The following is a 17,323-nucleotide window of genomic DNA, read 5'->3' on the forward strand; positions in this document are numbered from 1 at the left end:
AATGCCGAGACGATCCCAACCGACAGGTTAAGGACGGTGTCGATGTTTGGGAATTGTTATTCAATTATAAAATTTAGCGAACTCCAAAATCCACGCAAAAGTTTGATTAACGAAATAAAAGCCGCTCCAAATCCGTTTCGAGCCAGAGAACTTGGACAATGAACGATTAATAAAAATAATAAAAAATTACACTTGACTGCATGCATGAAACAGATTTCTTTTTTTGAAATGGAAATGAAAATGAGAGTATTTTTGTATCGAGTTCAATAGGACACCCAGTATTTTTTATATTAGTCGTCACGGCCAATAGTAAACTGCGTCGTAGTAGACTGGGTATTTTTTGTACCTGTTAATTGTTCGATAACCAAAAAGAATGTGGCTTTTTATTTTTGGATTTTTAAGTGAAACATCGTCGCCAATTTCTAATTCTGTCCTTGTGCAATAATAGAAATTTAGCACATGTGGAAGTAAATGCGACCAGGACTGTAAAACAGAAATACAAAAAGAAACAAAAAAATGACGAAGAGAAAGTGATGTACGCCGTATAATTACAATCACAAATAGCAATAAATAACAGTCAGCATTTAACGGAGAAGCCATAAACATTGAATAAAGAAGAACACCACAACGAAAAGAATAATAGCTGCGTGGTACTGGTATAATGACAGGGCGAGCTGATTTTGCGCGGAGAAAGAGCCGGAGCGTGTGCGAAAAAGAGCAACAACGCACACCGAACAGACATTTTCAATCGGTGTAAATGCACGTAGACTGAAATTTGAAAATTTTTGTGCTCCGCTCGAGTGGCGATGTCGCGCCCGGACCTAATTTATTTCAGTCGAAATCGATACGTTTGTTTGCACTGCATACTGTCCGGAGCTGGCCCCTAGCGATCATAATTTGTTTGATAAATCATTGACAATCGCTTTCGTTGGAAATGGCCCGGTCCTCACCGTCGTGATTGGGTCCTTCCCCGGTTATTAAATTAGCCTCCGGACTACCGAATAATTACGTTTCATCGTTCGAACAACAGTCGAAAGATCTACTGACACATTTGTACACATCGCAATAGGCCTTCACTCAATCTGAACGGCGATAAGTCCCGACGTGGCGTAAAATCTGATTTATTGGCGCATTAAATTCGATCGAAATTTATTTCGTTGGGGGTGTTTTCGGACAGGACCGGCGTTAACGAAAACCAACAGACGTTGTTAGCTTACAATGCAATGGCGGAAATGCGTCCATTTACCTACTGGATTTTTTACATTTTCAAGCTGATAGCTAATACTTTAACGACAGCAGAATTTATTTTTGGAATTACGACGTTGTCAAGTGCTCTTTCTACGTCAGCCATATTGTAATTAGTCTTTTCCATGAAATGGCTAAAAAGTAAAATTGAAAGAGTACCGATTAACCAGAAATAATAAACTCCAGTCACCGATAAATTTCACGCCTGCAACATCATCTTATTGTTAGAAGAATCAGTAGTTTCAAAAACAGTTGATAATGCTTTCCGATTCCTACATACAGTTCTATCTAAAGGAATAACAATTCTAAAAATATGTAACATTTTTTTCTCTATCCCCCACCCCTTTCTTTTTCCATTCTGTCCTTCCTTTTCCATATCTCTTTCACCAATCCTATCTTCCTTCCGGATTCATTCAGTATTTCTCCCTGTTCCTTTCTCTCCCTCTCTCTGCACATTCTTTCCTCTCCTTCCGGCGAATACCTGTTTTCTCTCTCCTCGTTCCCACATCTAAATCTCGCCGTCATTTTTCTTTCTTTTGTAGTCTCTCTCCCCAGGTACTCCGGAATTTCCTCTGTCGTACACCTGTCATACTCTCTGTTGTATGTGTCTTTATCTCTTTCACTCAGCTCTGCGTTCATCCATCTTCCTTTTGCTCTTAACCTTTCCACTTCTTCACTGGCATAATACCCGTTCCTCTGGTAGTATTTCTCTCTCTCACTCTCCTTCTTCTTTTTCTTTTCTCTCCAGCATTCGGTTAGTATCCTCCACAATTTCCTTGCATCCATTTTCTCCTCAAGCTTTGCCGTTCTCTTTCCCGCTTTCACTTTCAGCCTATTCCTCTTGCACTCTTCCCTCGCTATGTGACCAGACGTTTCTCTGTCCACTCCTAGGACCCATCTCAAATATTTTTCTTGCACTCTTTCTACTTCCTCTTGTTCCTTCTACTCTCTATCATGCTCTCAAACATCATTCTCCTCCTGAAATCACCTCCCCACTTTCTGTCTCCTATTCCCCACACACATCCCATTATCTTACTTGCCTTCCTCACTATCTCTCTGATGCGTGCTTTATCCGTGGCTCTTTCGTTGAATGTGTAGCCCAAGTATTTGAACTCTTTTGCTCGTTCAATTTTCCTTCCTTCCCAGTTCCAGTCATTCTCTTTACTCTTCCTCTTTCTCTTGTTAATTTCAAAAACAGTTTAAACAATTAAAGACACTTGTATCGAAAATCCGTTGAGATAAACAGCTGTCAATCCATCAAGCAAACAAGTTGTTAGGGGGATTACTAGTGGCGCCAGTATTTCTGCAGGGCTATACCAGTGGTATACAGTATTGAACAACTTGCGTATTTAGTATTTTTCACTGCGTTATGTTTTAGAACTAGAATTAAAAAACGTAAAATCTGTCGGTGAATGGAGTTTAGCGACACATATGAGGGATAATAATAATTACTGTTACTGTTTATAACTATTCTTGTCACGGAAAATTAAAATTGTGTAAAACTTTCTTCAAAGCAAAACGTTACTTGTTCACTGAAAATTTATTTATTTTTTTTTTATGAAAATGGGAATATAATGAAAGAAAAGCCACCCCTGCATGAGTATCATCTAGGATATAAATTAACAACAAACAATATACAGGATGTGGTATTAATAATCGCATCAACAGCGTTATTACCTAAATAATTTTACAGGCGTGTTAACTGGGAGTTAATAAATAAATTTAGCAAAATGTGGCAGTTGCAATCCAGATGTATTTGGTAGTTGTTGAAATGTGTGTCGGCTTCGTTCAGTTCAAAAACAACTTTTAATAATTTTATGTTCTCTTATGTAATTTCAGTGAAATTAATAAATTACACCTTTTGGTCTTAACACTAAGACATTTTTGCTGTTTTATATTGAATGTTTTTCTTTCTCACCAAGCAAAAAATATCAAATATTGATTTGTCATTAAGGATATACGCTGCTAAATTGTTCTTTGATTTTCTGTCAAGCAAATACTAAACATTTCTTTGAAAAACTTTTCCAATTTACTTTATCAAACGCCAAGGACATTGTTTACTTGCTTTTTGCAGAAATGTATTTTCAGAAAATTGAAAAAAATATATCTTATCCATGCCAACCTTTTTGTAACATGTAACAAAATTATGTTAACTTCAAGCGATCGAAAATTGCGTCTTTGTGTATCTCTGTGGAAACGGTTAAAGTGGCTTTTTTTTAACCGGACTTGAAACACTTCAAATTCAAGGAGTTGAAATGTCTATAGGCGGCTCGACCGAGTCAAATGTAAGGTCATTTGAAACATTTGTCACGATTTATTTATCAATAATTACACGAAATACAGGGTGTCACAAAATTGGCGTACAAACTGCTTACTACCTAATCGAGGATGCCTAAATGTACATGAAAAAAATATGGAAAAAATGTTTTCGACAAAAAAATAAATTATTTTTATTATAATTATTAACGGTAATACAATATAAACAAAGATATAATCTGTTTCAAAATCAAAAATCCACCAACACTGCATTCTATCTAGAAAACACAACCGACAACGCGCCAACTTTTGGTTTTAGTGTATCTGCAAGTGTGAGAAAAAAGTGTGGTTATGAAAAAAAAAACTGTTGATGTCGTTTTGATGGTAGTTCATCGTGTTTTTATTCTCATTTTATTATTTCACTCAAAAGGTATGATATGGTAGTTACGACCTTTTTGTACATAATAATTATTTTGTGTTACGTAAATAAACTTAACAATTCAAATTTTGGCAGGAGTTTGGCCAACCCAAAAAAAAATGAAGCTTATTCTAGGGATTTTTTTTCTGCCAACATAATTCAACAGGTGGTGGATTTTTGATTTTGAAACAGATTATATATTCGTACATCATTACCTTGCAATGTTACCGTGGTGGATTTAAAATACTTTTTCGATTTCCAAAGCTTCTAAATTCTCTATTATGCAGAATTAAATATTGGTAGTGAGTGATCTTGTACTTTGTGATAATATGTACGATTAGAGGTAGCTGTTATGACAATTTCATACATATATTTCAAAATAATTGATGTGTTAAGTGCCACTTTCAAAGACCGCCAAATCAGCAAATAAGTTAGTACGCCATTTTTGGGACACCCTGTATTTAATAATCAAATTATCCCTATTAAAACAGGCCTCTAAAAAGAGAAAATAATTAGATACTCAATATTTAATTGGTGCCACTGTGGTGTAATACGAGTCGCCCAGGTGCATAGATGATGTCAAAATCAAAAATAGTAAGATGGCCGTTCATCGTTAAAAAGTAAACTTTAGACTTTAGTAGACTTTGCTAGTATTATTGAACTGTCAAGTACTAATAATATTGCAACAAGAGAACTAGGAATTACTGGTGCCCTAAAATTTGAAAATTGTAAGTTTGAAAATTGTTATTTTACTGTAAGGGCCGGTTTTTCAATCGATGATTAATTTTTGATTAAGGTTTAATTTGTAATTTAACACAATGTTTTCAACCTATGATTAACAAAAAAGTTTATGTTTATTCTTGATTAATTTAATCATACGATGTTCTATGAATTAATCGGAATTTGATGATTAACGTCAAAGTGACATTGCCGATTTACTGAAAATTGTAGATTAAAACAATCAGCAAAGAATAATGATTGATTATCTTTATGGCATTAATACTTATAGTAGCGATGAAGAGCCACGGAGGCCAATAACTATACGTTTCAGGGCCAATCACTTCGAAGAATGGGACCAAAAAGATTTTTTTAGTCGCTTTCGTTTTTCTTCGTGAACAGTAAAAAGATTGTTAGAAAAAATAGAAGAAGCTATTTCCTCTCCAACTAACCCATGAGTGTTATGGAGTAGTCTGTATCAAATTCAGGTGTTACCAGCAACATTTTTGTTTCAGAAATGACTGTCTCTCTCCTCAAAATTAGTTGCTTTTGAGTCTGCGATTTTATGCAACAGGATCATTCGTGGCTGGAGAATTTTGTGGTGCACACAAGACACACATCTACAGCCAGTGAAACTGTTTTGTGCTTTTTATTTTTTTCAATTTATTTTGTGCCACTAGGCTCACAAGCAATTGCGCTTCCTCTTCAGCGAAATTGTCAGATCGCTTAGTTGAATTACTCACACTTGTACTCGCCATGCTAACTACAAAATGATCTTTCATTTTGATAAATCCTACATGTTTAATACATTTATAGTCTTTGCCAAAGCCAAATAACCACCAACACTGCATTCTACCCAAAAAATCAACCGGCAACGTTGTACACTTAGATTTGATTGGTCTAGCATCCTAGTAATATCAAAATTGCCATTATACACTGTGTAATTTTGTTTTCACCAACATAATTCAACAGGTGGTGGTTATTTGAGTTTGGCACAGCCTATAGGTACTTGTCCAAGAAATGGTTTTTAACTAAAATTACCATGAACCAAAATTATAAATTTGAAATTGTCACAAATCACAAACCGCCAAGTTGTCAGATTTGACAGAAAAACATCACAAAAGTTAATACCAACGTAACAAACTTTCGATTAATTTTTAGTTAGTTAATCATAATTGGATTTTGGTTTGAAAAACACTATCCATGATTAATTTGAAATTAATCAAGAAGTAACGATTAGCTAATCAAAATGTTAATCATCGATTGAAAAACCGGCCCTAAGTGCAGCAAAAGAAAATAAATGAGTTGATGTCCGATTTTTTTTTTTTATGATCCGCCTGAAGATAAAATAGTAGGTATATGTATATAAGTATATCATTCAGAGTAGAAGGTCTTTTTGTACTTCGTCCAGTTGTCGACCTCGACTTCGTCTCGGTCTCTAATCTCTAAGCTTAGCACAAAAATACTCACTTCTACTCTTAATGATATAATCTACTATTGTCCTAAGATCATTTATGTTATTTTTATTTGTGTTAAAGCAGTACTTTGCAAGGTGTAAAGAGCATTTGTACTATTTTTCTTGCTCAGACCAGAACTGCTTAATGGAACAATTTACTATTTTATATGTTGTTGTAGAACAGCTAACTAGTCTTGTAAAACTAGTTTCTTGTATTATAAAAAAGTGCTTATTTATCAAATTTAATTATTCGTTATTAGTTAAATCACATAATCATTTTCGCTAATTCAGATTTTTCATTTTATTTAAATAATCGCGCAAAATTTTTGGTGAATCGATTTGTTCATAATAACTTGACAAGAAAATATAGCAGGAAAAACCAAAATTATAGTTGGATTCCTAAATCTACAAGAAGTTTATTTTTTTTTTACTTCTTTTCCCACCAAATTAAAAATTAGTATGTATTAATTACTTTTTAAAGATTATTGCACACTGTTATTAATAACTTAAAAAAAAAATAATGGACTTTCCGAGAAAATTTGACCTCTAGTTCACCGTGAAAATAAAAATGTTGACTCGTAGAATTGCAAATTGTTACCGACTGTAAAAAAACGTACAACATCTGCTTCTCTGCAGTTGTATTTACATGAAGTTGAAAGCTTCGATTTTTAATTTAATGTGACCTTGATTCAATTCTATCCCCGTCAAGGTTATAACATTATTGAACATAACCTATTGTATAGCAACAACCAGCAAGTAGTTCTTTTGTTATCTTGTTATGTTGTTTTCTTCATAAAATACGTTGATCCTAATTTGGGAAACACTTATAATGAAAACAATTGTCATTGGTCTTAATCTATTAGATTAGTTTTCCTTTTGATATCAATTAATTTCTGTTCTAAATTATTTCAGATGTCTGTTAGAAATTTCATTATAACAAAAAGTCAAAAGACATTCTTGCACACCGAAACAAATTTTGTAACCTTCGATTCCATCTTCATCTTGATCAAATTCTCTTTGAACACAATACAATACAGTCCGTCTATTATTGTAACTGTTATATAACAAGAACTTTTCTCAATAAGAAAATATACCTAATCAACCGTACGAAATTTGCTGCAGTTGAAATTCTAAATAACAACTCGAAAAGCTTTCACAATTTCAACATTATTTTCGACCTTGACGTGGTGTAAAACCCTCAAAAACCCCTTGCCGTTGTTTATAAATCTAATTTTCAAAGTCGTGAAAATCGCGTAAATGTTGTTCGGAACCATTTTTAATTTATCCGTCGATGCTGACAACAAAAACTTGTAGGACTGCGAGTCGCGTTTTATTGAGCACATGGTGTGCGCGTCTGACGGTGTGAAAGAAAAGGGTGCGACGAAATTCTTTGGGGCGCACATATTCCTGGAGGCGGTCCTGCTTTCGAGCACTCGTCGTCGTGCCGGGAGGGTCGATGAATCATATTGGAGGTCCGCTCCGTCGCCGCGGTCGAGTTGTTGTCGTTTCCGACTGAACCGTGCCTTCGGGGAAGATTCGCGGATTAATGATGATAGTTCTGGTGCGATGTAAGTTAAATCTGGTCGAAATAAATTTGTCATCGAATATGCAGCAGTCGGCGGTGTATTCTCTTTGCGCATCTTGATCAGTGTCCTCGTGTCGCTCAGGCGCACGGTGCTTCTTCTCTCTAGTCCCGCCCACTCTTCATTCTCAACAAACACCCTGTCGTGTTGATTGTGTCTCGTGCGTTTGGAAAATTTTCAAACACATTCCAACAACACCCTCGGAAAACGGCCGAACGAAAAAAATCCAGTGATTCCCGAGCGTTGGTGAGGTGTTCCCGTGTTGTGATCTATAAATAATACCGAGACGATATTCATGTGCGCTTTCCGACAGTGATCCCTTTTTTAGTTGCATAATTTTGTGATTCGTGACCCATTTGTTTGGCGCGGAGGGACCCACGGAGCACCTGCCGCAGCCCCCCGACGATGGGATAACGACGCCACAATGGAAGCCCTCAGACACTTCCCCGTCGAAAGGTAAAAATCTAGCGAGCATGCAGCGGAATTGTTTTGTATTCAACGGGGCCACTGTCTTAAGTGGCCGGCCGGGAGGCGACAGCTTCGGAATAAAATTATTGCCCCGTTGGCCATTTGTCCGGTCCTAGTCTACCCCCCACAGACACACCGTCAACCGGAGCCATCAATCGGCGGCTCCGATTACCATTAAAATCCGATTTGGCCGTAATTATCCGAGAATTCGACGGGGCCAGAAAAAGACACCAGTTTGGCACCCTTTGTTCGCGATGGGTTTTTTCCGAAATCCGCCCATCGACGGCGACAAAAAGGCGCTGTATCGTAAACAAGTCGGTGGGCGTTGTTTGCCTCGAATTTTTATCTCGAGCACGGCCCCCGTGTTTATCTCGACTTTTTATCGGACCATCAACAGGCTGGGGGGCAATTTGTGCGTTAACGCGGCCCCAGATTTCTTAATTTTCCGTTTTGGTCTGGCCGCTTCCGCACGACGCATCGATTCGACCACATTTTTTCAATTCTGTTAACTCGCGATTTATTGCCGATTAATTATAAAGTCCTGTTTGATGTGGCGACTTTTTTTCAATTATGTAACACTCGGTAATTGGCTGCTTTGTGCCGATGGACGTCGATAATTGTCGGCATTAACGCAATCGAAGGAAAACTATATAAAAAGCTTTTTTCCATTACACAATTACACCGACGCACAAAAAACTCGGAGGCTCTTGACGGGGATGACAACCTTGTTATAAACAGCCAATAAAATTTATACAACAATAACACTTTTATAGGGGTTGGTGGCGAGAAAGTATATAATAATGCTTCCACCGGAATTAAAATTTTATTCGGACGTTTCGATTTTACGCCCCACGAAAACCTTTCAAATTTGTGGTCCTGTTTTTCTTGAAATTTGTCACGTTATTTCATCATCTCGGTAAAGTTTTAGCGGTTTGATTAAATATAATTTTGGCGCCACTGCTAGCGTTATTATTTTGATTGAACTGGCGCTGTGGCGTAACAACATAAACTCACGAGAAATGTGTTATTACCATAACAGAGAAATTTTGTTGTAATTCGTTTCTATTTCTCGTTCCATTGTTCTCAGAGACTATTTACAATAATCTGGGCATGTTCTGAAACTGTGGAATCCGACGTGATGCAAGTTTATTTTCACATTTATGGCCCATTATAAACAAATACATATTTTTGTCTGCGTTGTTCGACTAACATTCTTTTAAAAAAGTACATAAGTCGCAATAAGTCTCTGTCTTCGGCAGGATTCTGCTTCTTGTTCTTTTAAACTTAAAGCTCCTCGCGGATGCCTTTTTGTGTCGTGTTGGACAAAATATTTCAATAAATGCAACTCTCGGTATTGAGCCGACCCTCCACAGCTCAATATTGAAGTTATTTTTGTGCCGAAAAATGAACTACAAAAAAACTAGTCTTGTAAATATCGGGCGTTCAAATGAAAACCTGGCCTGAGTAGGCGTTGAAAAAAGTAAACCATTTGGAACAGTGTAAAGTTTGAATTTCCCGCCGTTTGACACGAATGACATTTGATTATGTTTAATCGGCACATGATTGAACATGATTGTTTTCAGCAAAGGGTGCCCTTAGATATTTGCTTCGAGAATAGGAATCATTAATTATTGTAGATTTTTTGTTTATAAATTTTAGGTTAGTTGTCAACATGCTCTAATTGCAATGGTCAAATTACACTTTAAAAAAACGGAACAATTGACGGTTTCCAATGCCTTCCCAGCCCAGTATTTCATTTGAACGCCTGATAGTATCTACATATTTCCTGCAAAATAGAATAATTATTGGTAATACTAATAAGTAAACAAAGATTTGTTAAATTACCAGTTGAACGAGACAGTTTTGTGTCAGAGTCGTGACTGTATTTTCGTGCATCGCATAAACATCAAATGACGTCAAAGCTCCTGTGGCAAGCAGAGCCCAGAGCTTTTGTCGTAGCTTGATCCTGTAATTGTATTGATGTCATCGGCGAATTCACTAGTCGTTTAGCTTGAGGATGTTTTTATAGTACCAACAATAAATAACTGAATTAAATTGATTAATTAATTAAGTAATCGTTCGAATTACGACAATCGTTTGTACTTTTGATGAACGTCGCTAATTTTTCTTTTGACCAGTATCAATAAGTTTTCATTGAATGCGTTAAATGAAAGTCTGAAATGGTCTTTAACCTGTATATGTTTTTGTTTAAAAATCGTCTTGCTGGTTTGTTTACGTAGCGTTTCGGAATTTCAGCGTCAGCATAAATAAACGCATAAATTGAGAATTTTGAATCCAGAAAATATATTTAAAAATACGGTAAGACCACGTGATTAATACGACAGAACACTCAAGGTGTGGGGCAACTATGTCAGAAACTATGATGCACTACATTACATTATCTACCCTTATTAAATTTATTCCTTCTACAGCACGTAGAATGTGAAGTCCATTTTTTTAAACAATTGTCAATGTCAAAATTCTCTCAAAGACCAGACTGTACCACCCTAAAACCTTTCGTTTCGGAACATCTGTATCGTAAAATCTCCCTCTATGAGATTTGAGGTTATGTCAACAATTTTCTTTCATTAGCATAGTCGGTTTTTCTGTCTGCCTTTATAATCTTTTCTTGTTGTGTTAGGGGCCATCCTTGCTTTCGGAAACTCATTTTACTTTTTATTTTAAAGGCTATATGACACGATGCTAAATTTTGTAGAAAATTTGTTAGAAAATGAGAGAGGGCCAATGAACGATCAGGATCATAGTCTGTCTTTGTCATTTTTACAGAATTTTCTATGAAATTTAGTATCGTGTCACACTAACTTTAAATTTAAAAGCAATTGCGGCTTCAGTAGCCCAAGCGTCTTCACAAATGACTTGACATTTTACATAGCTTCATTGCTAACCTAATAATAATAAACATCAAATAACTAGTGGCTCATACCAATATGACAACACTGACCATTTAAAAGAAAAATAACTTTTGAAGAATAAGAATGTCAAAATCATACAAATGAAATTTATTCTTGTTTCATTTTAAGTTATGATGTTACATAACTCAAAACTTTGATAACCATAAGAATATCCTTACATCTCATATTGTAATATCACGAATGTAAAATACGGTGTGATCAAGAATGACTGAGTCTGTTGGTAACAATGAAATTTGGCAAATTTTAAATTTACCATCAAAAGTTCATTTTTGTAATAGCATAAACATAACCGGCGTAACTAAAAATGTTTTAACGTCGTCTCAAGTTAAAAAATTCAGTCAGTGCAAATTACGAGACAAAAAACACCAGTACTTTTCAATTGTTTCATTGCCAACAGACTCAGTCATTGTTGATCACGCTGTATCTTATGTTATATTAATTATATCGGACGTTCATTTAAATTTCTCCTAAAAGTTTGCGTTGAAGAGTCGATTGTGAACGCACCACAGCTTACAGATCACGGATCAGCTGTTTAAATCTGACTTCACTTTTTGCTTTGTTTGAGTTTTTATTCTGCACACGGGCGAGTGGTGCGTTCACAATCGACTCTTCCAACCACAACTTTGAGAATAAATTGAAATGAATGAATGAATTTCAACGATCAAAAATTTGAAAACCTAGACGGCCATAACAAAGTCAGGTCGCAGATTGCCTCGTACAAGTATGTTTCTCAAAATAATTTTGGATCACATTTTACAGTTACTTCAGTTAATAAAGATTTTGTTACATCTTATTTTTAAATTTATGAATGTTTTGACGTTGTGTTTTTGAGCCGCTGTCATATTATGTCAGAATTGAACCTAACCTCACTTACATAAGCTGTATGTACTTTTTATTTATTCTTTTTTCTTATTTAGTTAAAGCTATGTTGTAATTATTTCAAGAACAATGGGAAATGATCACAGATACATAGAGATATTTTCATATTTGATGGCGGAAACAAAAGACTGAGAAATGTCACAAATTTATATTGTCAGTGTCAAATTTTTCAATGACGTTCGTAATTTCGACAGAAATGCAGCAAATTGGCAATAAGAAAGTTATTCGTCGTCGAACTAGAGACAAAATTTGTAATACGTTTGATTATATGAGAATAACTTTTCCTTTTGAACCACTGACAAAAATTGGTTTCCTTAGAATTTATTTTTTCAATCTATTTAGTGAAAATTTAAATTTACCTAGACATTCCTTTTTACGGCGTTTATGAGAAATTTGACACTGACAATACATTTTTGTGACATTTCTCAGTCTTTTGTTTCCGCCACCAAATATGAAAATACCTCTATCACATTTAAGATATGTATTTAACGTAATCATCTGTTTATTTATCATTACATACATTTTGGTAATTCGTAAATTTCATGAGCCGAAATACGACTTTCACACACCGGAAAAAATCTATTTCTGTGTCAATTCTGTTAGTTATAACTACTTTCAATTGCATCATACGAATTCCATGAAAATACTCTAATGAAACTATATTTGAAGATGTAACATTCTGGAGCCAATAAATTCATTTACACAAGGAAATTCCAGTAGAAATGTAGCCAACAAAAAAGCGTACTCACTGTTGGCCGACATGACTCAATTTTAATTTGACAGTTAAAATCGGATGAATCAAGCTACAAATCAAGTTTTATTGTACCTCATTACTGAGTTCCCAAATTGTATTTATAAGATCAAAAATTTCACGTAAAAGGATCTCTATTGTGGATGCTTCTGAATGTTACGAGGAGACTTTATTTTTGAAGCAATGCACTTATTGCTTGTGCCAGTTACTGCAGACAGAAACTGATGTTATGTAACTAAAGGAACAAGAAAAGACAGTTAAATTGTGTCAAGTAGGTCTGCGGAAAACAACACTTTTCCTGTGTGATAAACGTACAAAACGATTTTCGATAACAATAAGAGTACTACAAAAATAGCAGATGCTTGTCTCCTATCCACTAGAGTTAATTTTATATCTGTCAAATTAATGCTGACATACCTACCAACCAGTGATTAGATATCAACATTAATTCGTGTTTTATTTTTAGCCTTGTTGCTTAATTCCTGCCAGCACAACGTCATTCTTATATCTTATATGTTTACCCGTTTAGAGAGAAATGTAAAAAACAATGTAGTAAATTTTTTAATGTTTCTAGTCTCATCCAATTAGCAGTTTTAATTCCGTCCGAATTTTGTCCGGAAAATTCAGCGCCTAATTAACAATTAAACGTCTTGTTTTTTCTTAATTGTCGTGTCCTCGGGCGCTCCGTTGTTTATTGGTGTTATCGCTCGATTTTCTTTTCCCCGTGTTTATTTGTTGCTTACACCGACATGTAAACAAAGTGACTGTCAAGGTTTACATTGTTGTTGTCGAGATTAGAATAAAATAGGTCTTAGCGTTTATCTGAGTCTTTTGTGTCAGACCCGGCCGGGATTTCTTCGATTTCCTTCCAGCTACGTCTCGTTCTTATGAATCTATTAAGTCGCGTTATCCAATCAAGTTGAAAGTTGACAGCCAAAACAATAAATCTCTCGAGTGTGACAAAGTTTCAGCGTACGAGAGGTTCTTGGTACGACTTCCCAGATCGATCGATCTTCCTCCAATTATTGCGCCGTTCTCGCTGATAATTGAAAAAGTCGAGGTCGAAAGTGCACCACTCAATATCGCATTTTCGTTTGTGTTCGAAGTTTGCGTGCGGCTCGATACTGAAATATTCACGTTCAATTGGCAATAACCCCGATCCCGGTGGACGTAATGTCGTGTGATTAGAAAATGTGGGGACGGAGTGCGCCTTTCTGTCATTCGAAGGACGAGCCTCGACGTACTCTTCCAGTTTAATTAGAGACCTTGTTAGAAAAAGCGGCGGTGGGTGGAAATTAATTTGGTAGAATGGCCAGAACAATGAGGGACTTATAAGATAATTAGGAAGTTTATGTTGCACTCCTATTGATTCCCAGCGGGTGTACCTAATCAGTAGTTGCAACTCGTCACGCTAGATAACTACCAATCGATATGTCATCGGACAAAAGACCCATCCGAATCTGTTTTGTGTGGCGTTTATGCAAACAGTCGGTCCCGTTTATGGGTTTTTGTCTGTATGCACCCATGGGAATGAGACCCGGGCTGTCCAAACAACCCTACGTGCTTCCTCTAGATGGTTTGTTATCTACCGACACTGATGCCAGTCTAGCGGTCAAACAGAATTCTTTCTCTGTTGGTATTTCCGGTGTCGATGACGTTGCAATTTCTTTTCTAATGTTCGTTCAGGTGATTGTGTTTTATTGTAATTTTATGGAGGACTAAACCAGTTTAATGAACGTTTACACCGTGCTGGCAGGACAAATCGAGAGGTGTGTGTGGGGCATGAAACGCAACCTTCCTCACCTTTTCATTAATTATGGATTTATTTGCCTCTATGCAATCTGCACCTAATGGTAATAATTTGTTATGCGAAGCGTGTGGTCAGTCGACTTCACAGGTTAGACCGTTAGCAACTGGTCCCCCAAATTTGCGCTTTTTACAAGCCCGATAAAATTTTCATTACAATCGATCGCGACTTTATGTCGGAATATTATTTGGGTTTCATTTATAGCTTAGAAAAAGGTGTCGACAGGTTTTACCGTATTTGCTTGCAGACGGTGACAATAACAAAAATTTACGTCCCTGACAGGAAGTCTCGTTCACACTAGACCAACCGTCCGTTATGTTGTGAGTGTGAACGTGCATTAGTGTACATTAAAAGTGAACTAGCCAGATTACCACGACTTCGTCGTATTCTTGGGATGCAGATGGTTGATGGTATCTTTAAAATAATGGGAAGTGACACGTTGCAAATCGAGTTAACCTTCAGTTACCGTTGTTAAATTAAGTGCTAAGCACGGGAGTAATGTTTTTGTTGCCGGAAATCACACAGTCATGTAGAGAAAGAAACATAGTAATGTAGTGGGAAAGATTTTTTATATGACAGTCATCAAAACGACCATAAAGTGACTGCTCAAAGATAACACATTTCTTTTGTCACCGCAAATACTCCATCCAGCAATTCATTGGATTGCTTTTCCAAGAAAATCAAACGCGATGCTCAATTTGCTAATTTTAATTTTTTTCTTCACATTTAAATGAATAATCATGTCAAGTCAAGAGGTGACAAGCAGCACACATGTAAATTGCTCCGCTGGCAACATAATGTAAATTGCTCCGGTCATTTGGTGAGTACCTGAGTGAGAAGATTACCGTAGTGCGGTGAGCCTACAGGGGGTAAGATTTCAAGTAGGTATCCTTGTTCAAGAACTCCAATGTTATGTTGCATGTCGTATTATTAAAAAGTTAAGTAGCTTAACAAAGAACTGGGTAATGGATGTAAACAGTTCGGTCCTTGGCTTGAGATATTCAACAGGAAACGAGTTGACTAGTGATTTATGTCTAATTTCCAATTCTAACTTTTTTCGTAGATGTGAAACTTAACTTGGGCACGTTTAAAACTCAACAAATCTAGGTAAATCAACTTAGTTGGCGGCGTAATTACGGTTTCTTAAGGATTCCTAAGATTAAAAGTATGTATGTAATTCACTTTTTACCTAGGCATGGACACGAAGCACACCAAGTGCACGTGGTAAAAAAAACATCACTTTTACTTCTAATAAATAACAAAATGTACTTTTTTTCTACAGTTACAAATCAATCATTATTTTTGCATTTTTCCGCTTTGGTGCATGAAACTAAATAAGACCATGAGAATGGACCACTATATTACATTTTACATTATTTATTGTCTCGTTTAATAACCATCAGTTTGTAAATTTGGCCCAATAAAATGTATTGCATCCAAAAGCGATTAGATTAATAATATGTAATTCGATCAGTGAAGTTAAGCAGTACCGAGCGTGGTCGGTGTTTGGAGGGGTGGCCGCCGGAGGAGGCCACGTTCCGTTGTGTTTTATTATTTCAAAACTTCATAGTTTGTATCGTGTAAAAAATGGATGTATAGAAAAATAAAACGATAAAAAAATAGTGGTTGCAAAGGAATTATCATCATTTGGTAGAAATGTCCGTGATGATAAATAAATCCGGCCTCGATGCCGTATCTTCGTCATTACGGGTATGGTTACCAAGTAATAAGAAGCAAATAGATAGTTATGTGAAGTAATGACAATCCCCAAACCTCACTCCAGCTTGACAACTGAGCGTCCACCATGCTTCTGTTGTTACTCAAATAATATTTATTGTTGCTATAAAACTGTCCAGCAGAAGTTTTAAGGGCAGCAGGTCTGTACGCAACGGATGTTCGTTAGCTAAAGTGTCTTATGATATTTGAGTACTTACTCCAGGACCCCTCAGAAGAAGATGGGGGATTGTCAAAATCTGCTTTTTGTTTTATTTTTGTGTATTCAAAATACGAGTACATAACCAGTTTATTAAATGAGTCATTGCGTGTTATTGTATCGGTTTAGGTGGTTTGGCACAAGTCAGTGTGGGAAACAACGAAACCTTTATTATTATTAAAATTAGCCATGTTTTGAAATTACAATTTTTTTTATTTGAAACAAAACTAATAATGTGATGTTCTTTGTGATTTCGTGTTGTCAGTTAATAAGAAACATTTATTATATGTTACCAGTATATTGTTTATTTATTTTTTATTATACATACCTTAGAATGTCTCCTTGAATATTTCAAACATCACGTTCGTGATTGTGGTCTAAGTTGTTTACAACTGATAATTCTGTTCATGTTTTTAGTGCAGAATTTTGCAATACATTTTATAGGGCCACAATTTAAGACATCTATTTTTTTTTAATATTTTAAACTCACTGAGAACATGCAAAAACATTGCCTCTTTCGTTCACTATCTCTTTTGACTACATTTTGGTACCAAATGATCGTGAGGTTTTAAAAACTGTCTAGTAAAATTCCGGCGGAGGAATTTACCATGCTTTATCAGGAACTAGTGTGACCATTGAGCAATTTACAATCGCTGGTGCTAATTGGGATGATTTATTGGATATTTAAGTGTCTAATGACTTTTTGACTTTTACACGAGTGTGTATTGATTAATGACCTACCTTGTGTTTTTAGGTACTATCGTTGAAATATGATTTATGCGTTATTATTCTAAATGTAAGCTAAATGGAAAAGGTACTTGCCATACCTGTACTGTACTGTAATAGTTATTTGTGTATCAAGGCTAAAAAGTGCATT

The 17,323-nt window shown here is 35.9% G+C and overlaps 1 protein-coding gene across 1 annotated transcript in view; it reads left to right on the plus strand.

Moving 5' to 3' along the window:
• The first annotated feature begins 7,664 nt into the window (after positions 1-7,664).
• Positions 7,665-17,323, plus strand: part of lilli (lilliputian) — a 140,290-nt gene continuing 130,631 nt past the window's right edge. The window contains exon 1 of the mRNA XM_069051782.1: positions 7,665-8,131. Coding sequence (XP_068907883.1) covers positions 8,100-8,131 — 32 coding nt within the window. The 5' untranslated portion in view covers positions 7,665-8,099. The remainder of the gene's footprint in view (positions 8,132-17,323) is intronic.

Source organism: Tenebrio molitor, chromosome 6 (assembly GCF_963966145.1).
Source record: "Tenebrio molitor chromosome 6, icTenMoli1.1, whole genome shotgun sequence".
In the NCBI taxonomy this organism is placed as follows: domain Eukaryota; kingdom Metazoa; phylum Arthropoda; class Insecta; order Coleoptera; family Tenebrionidae; genus Tenebrio; species Tenebrio molitor.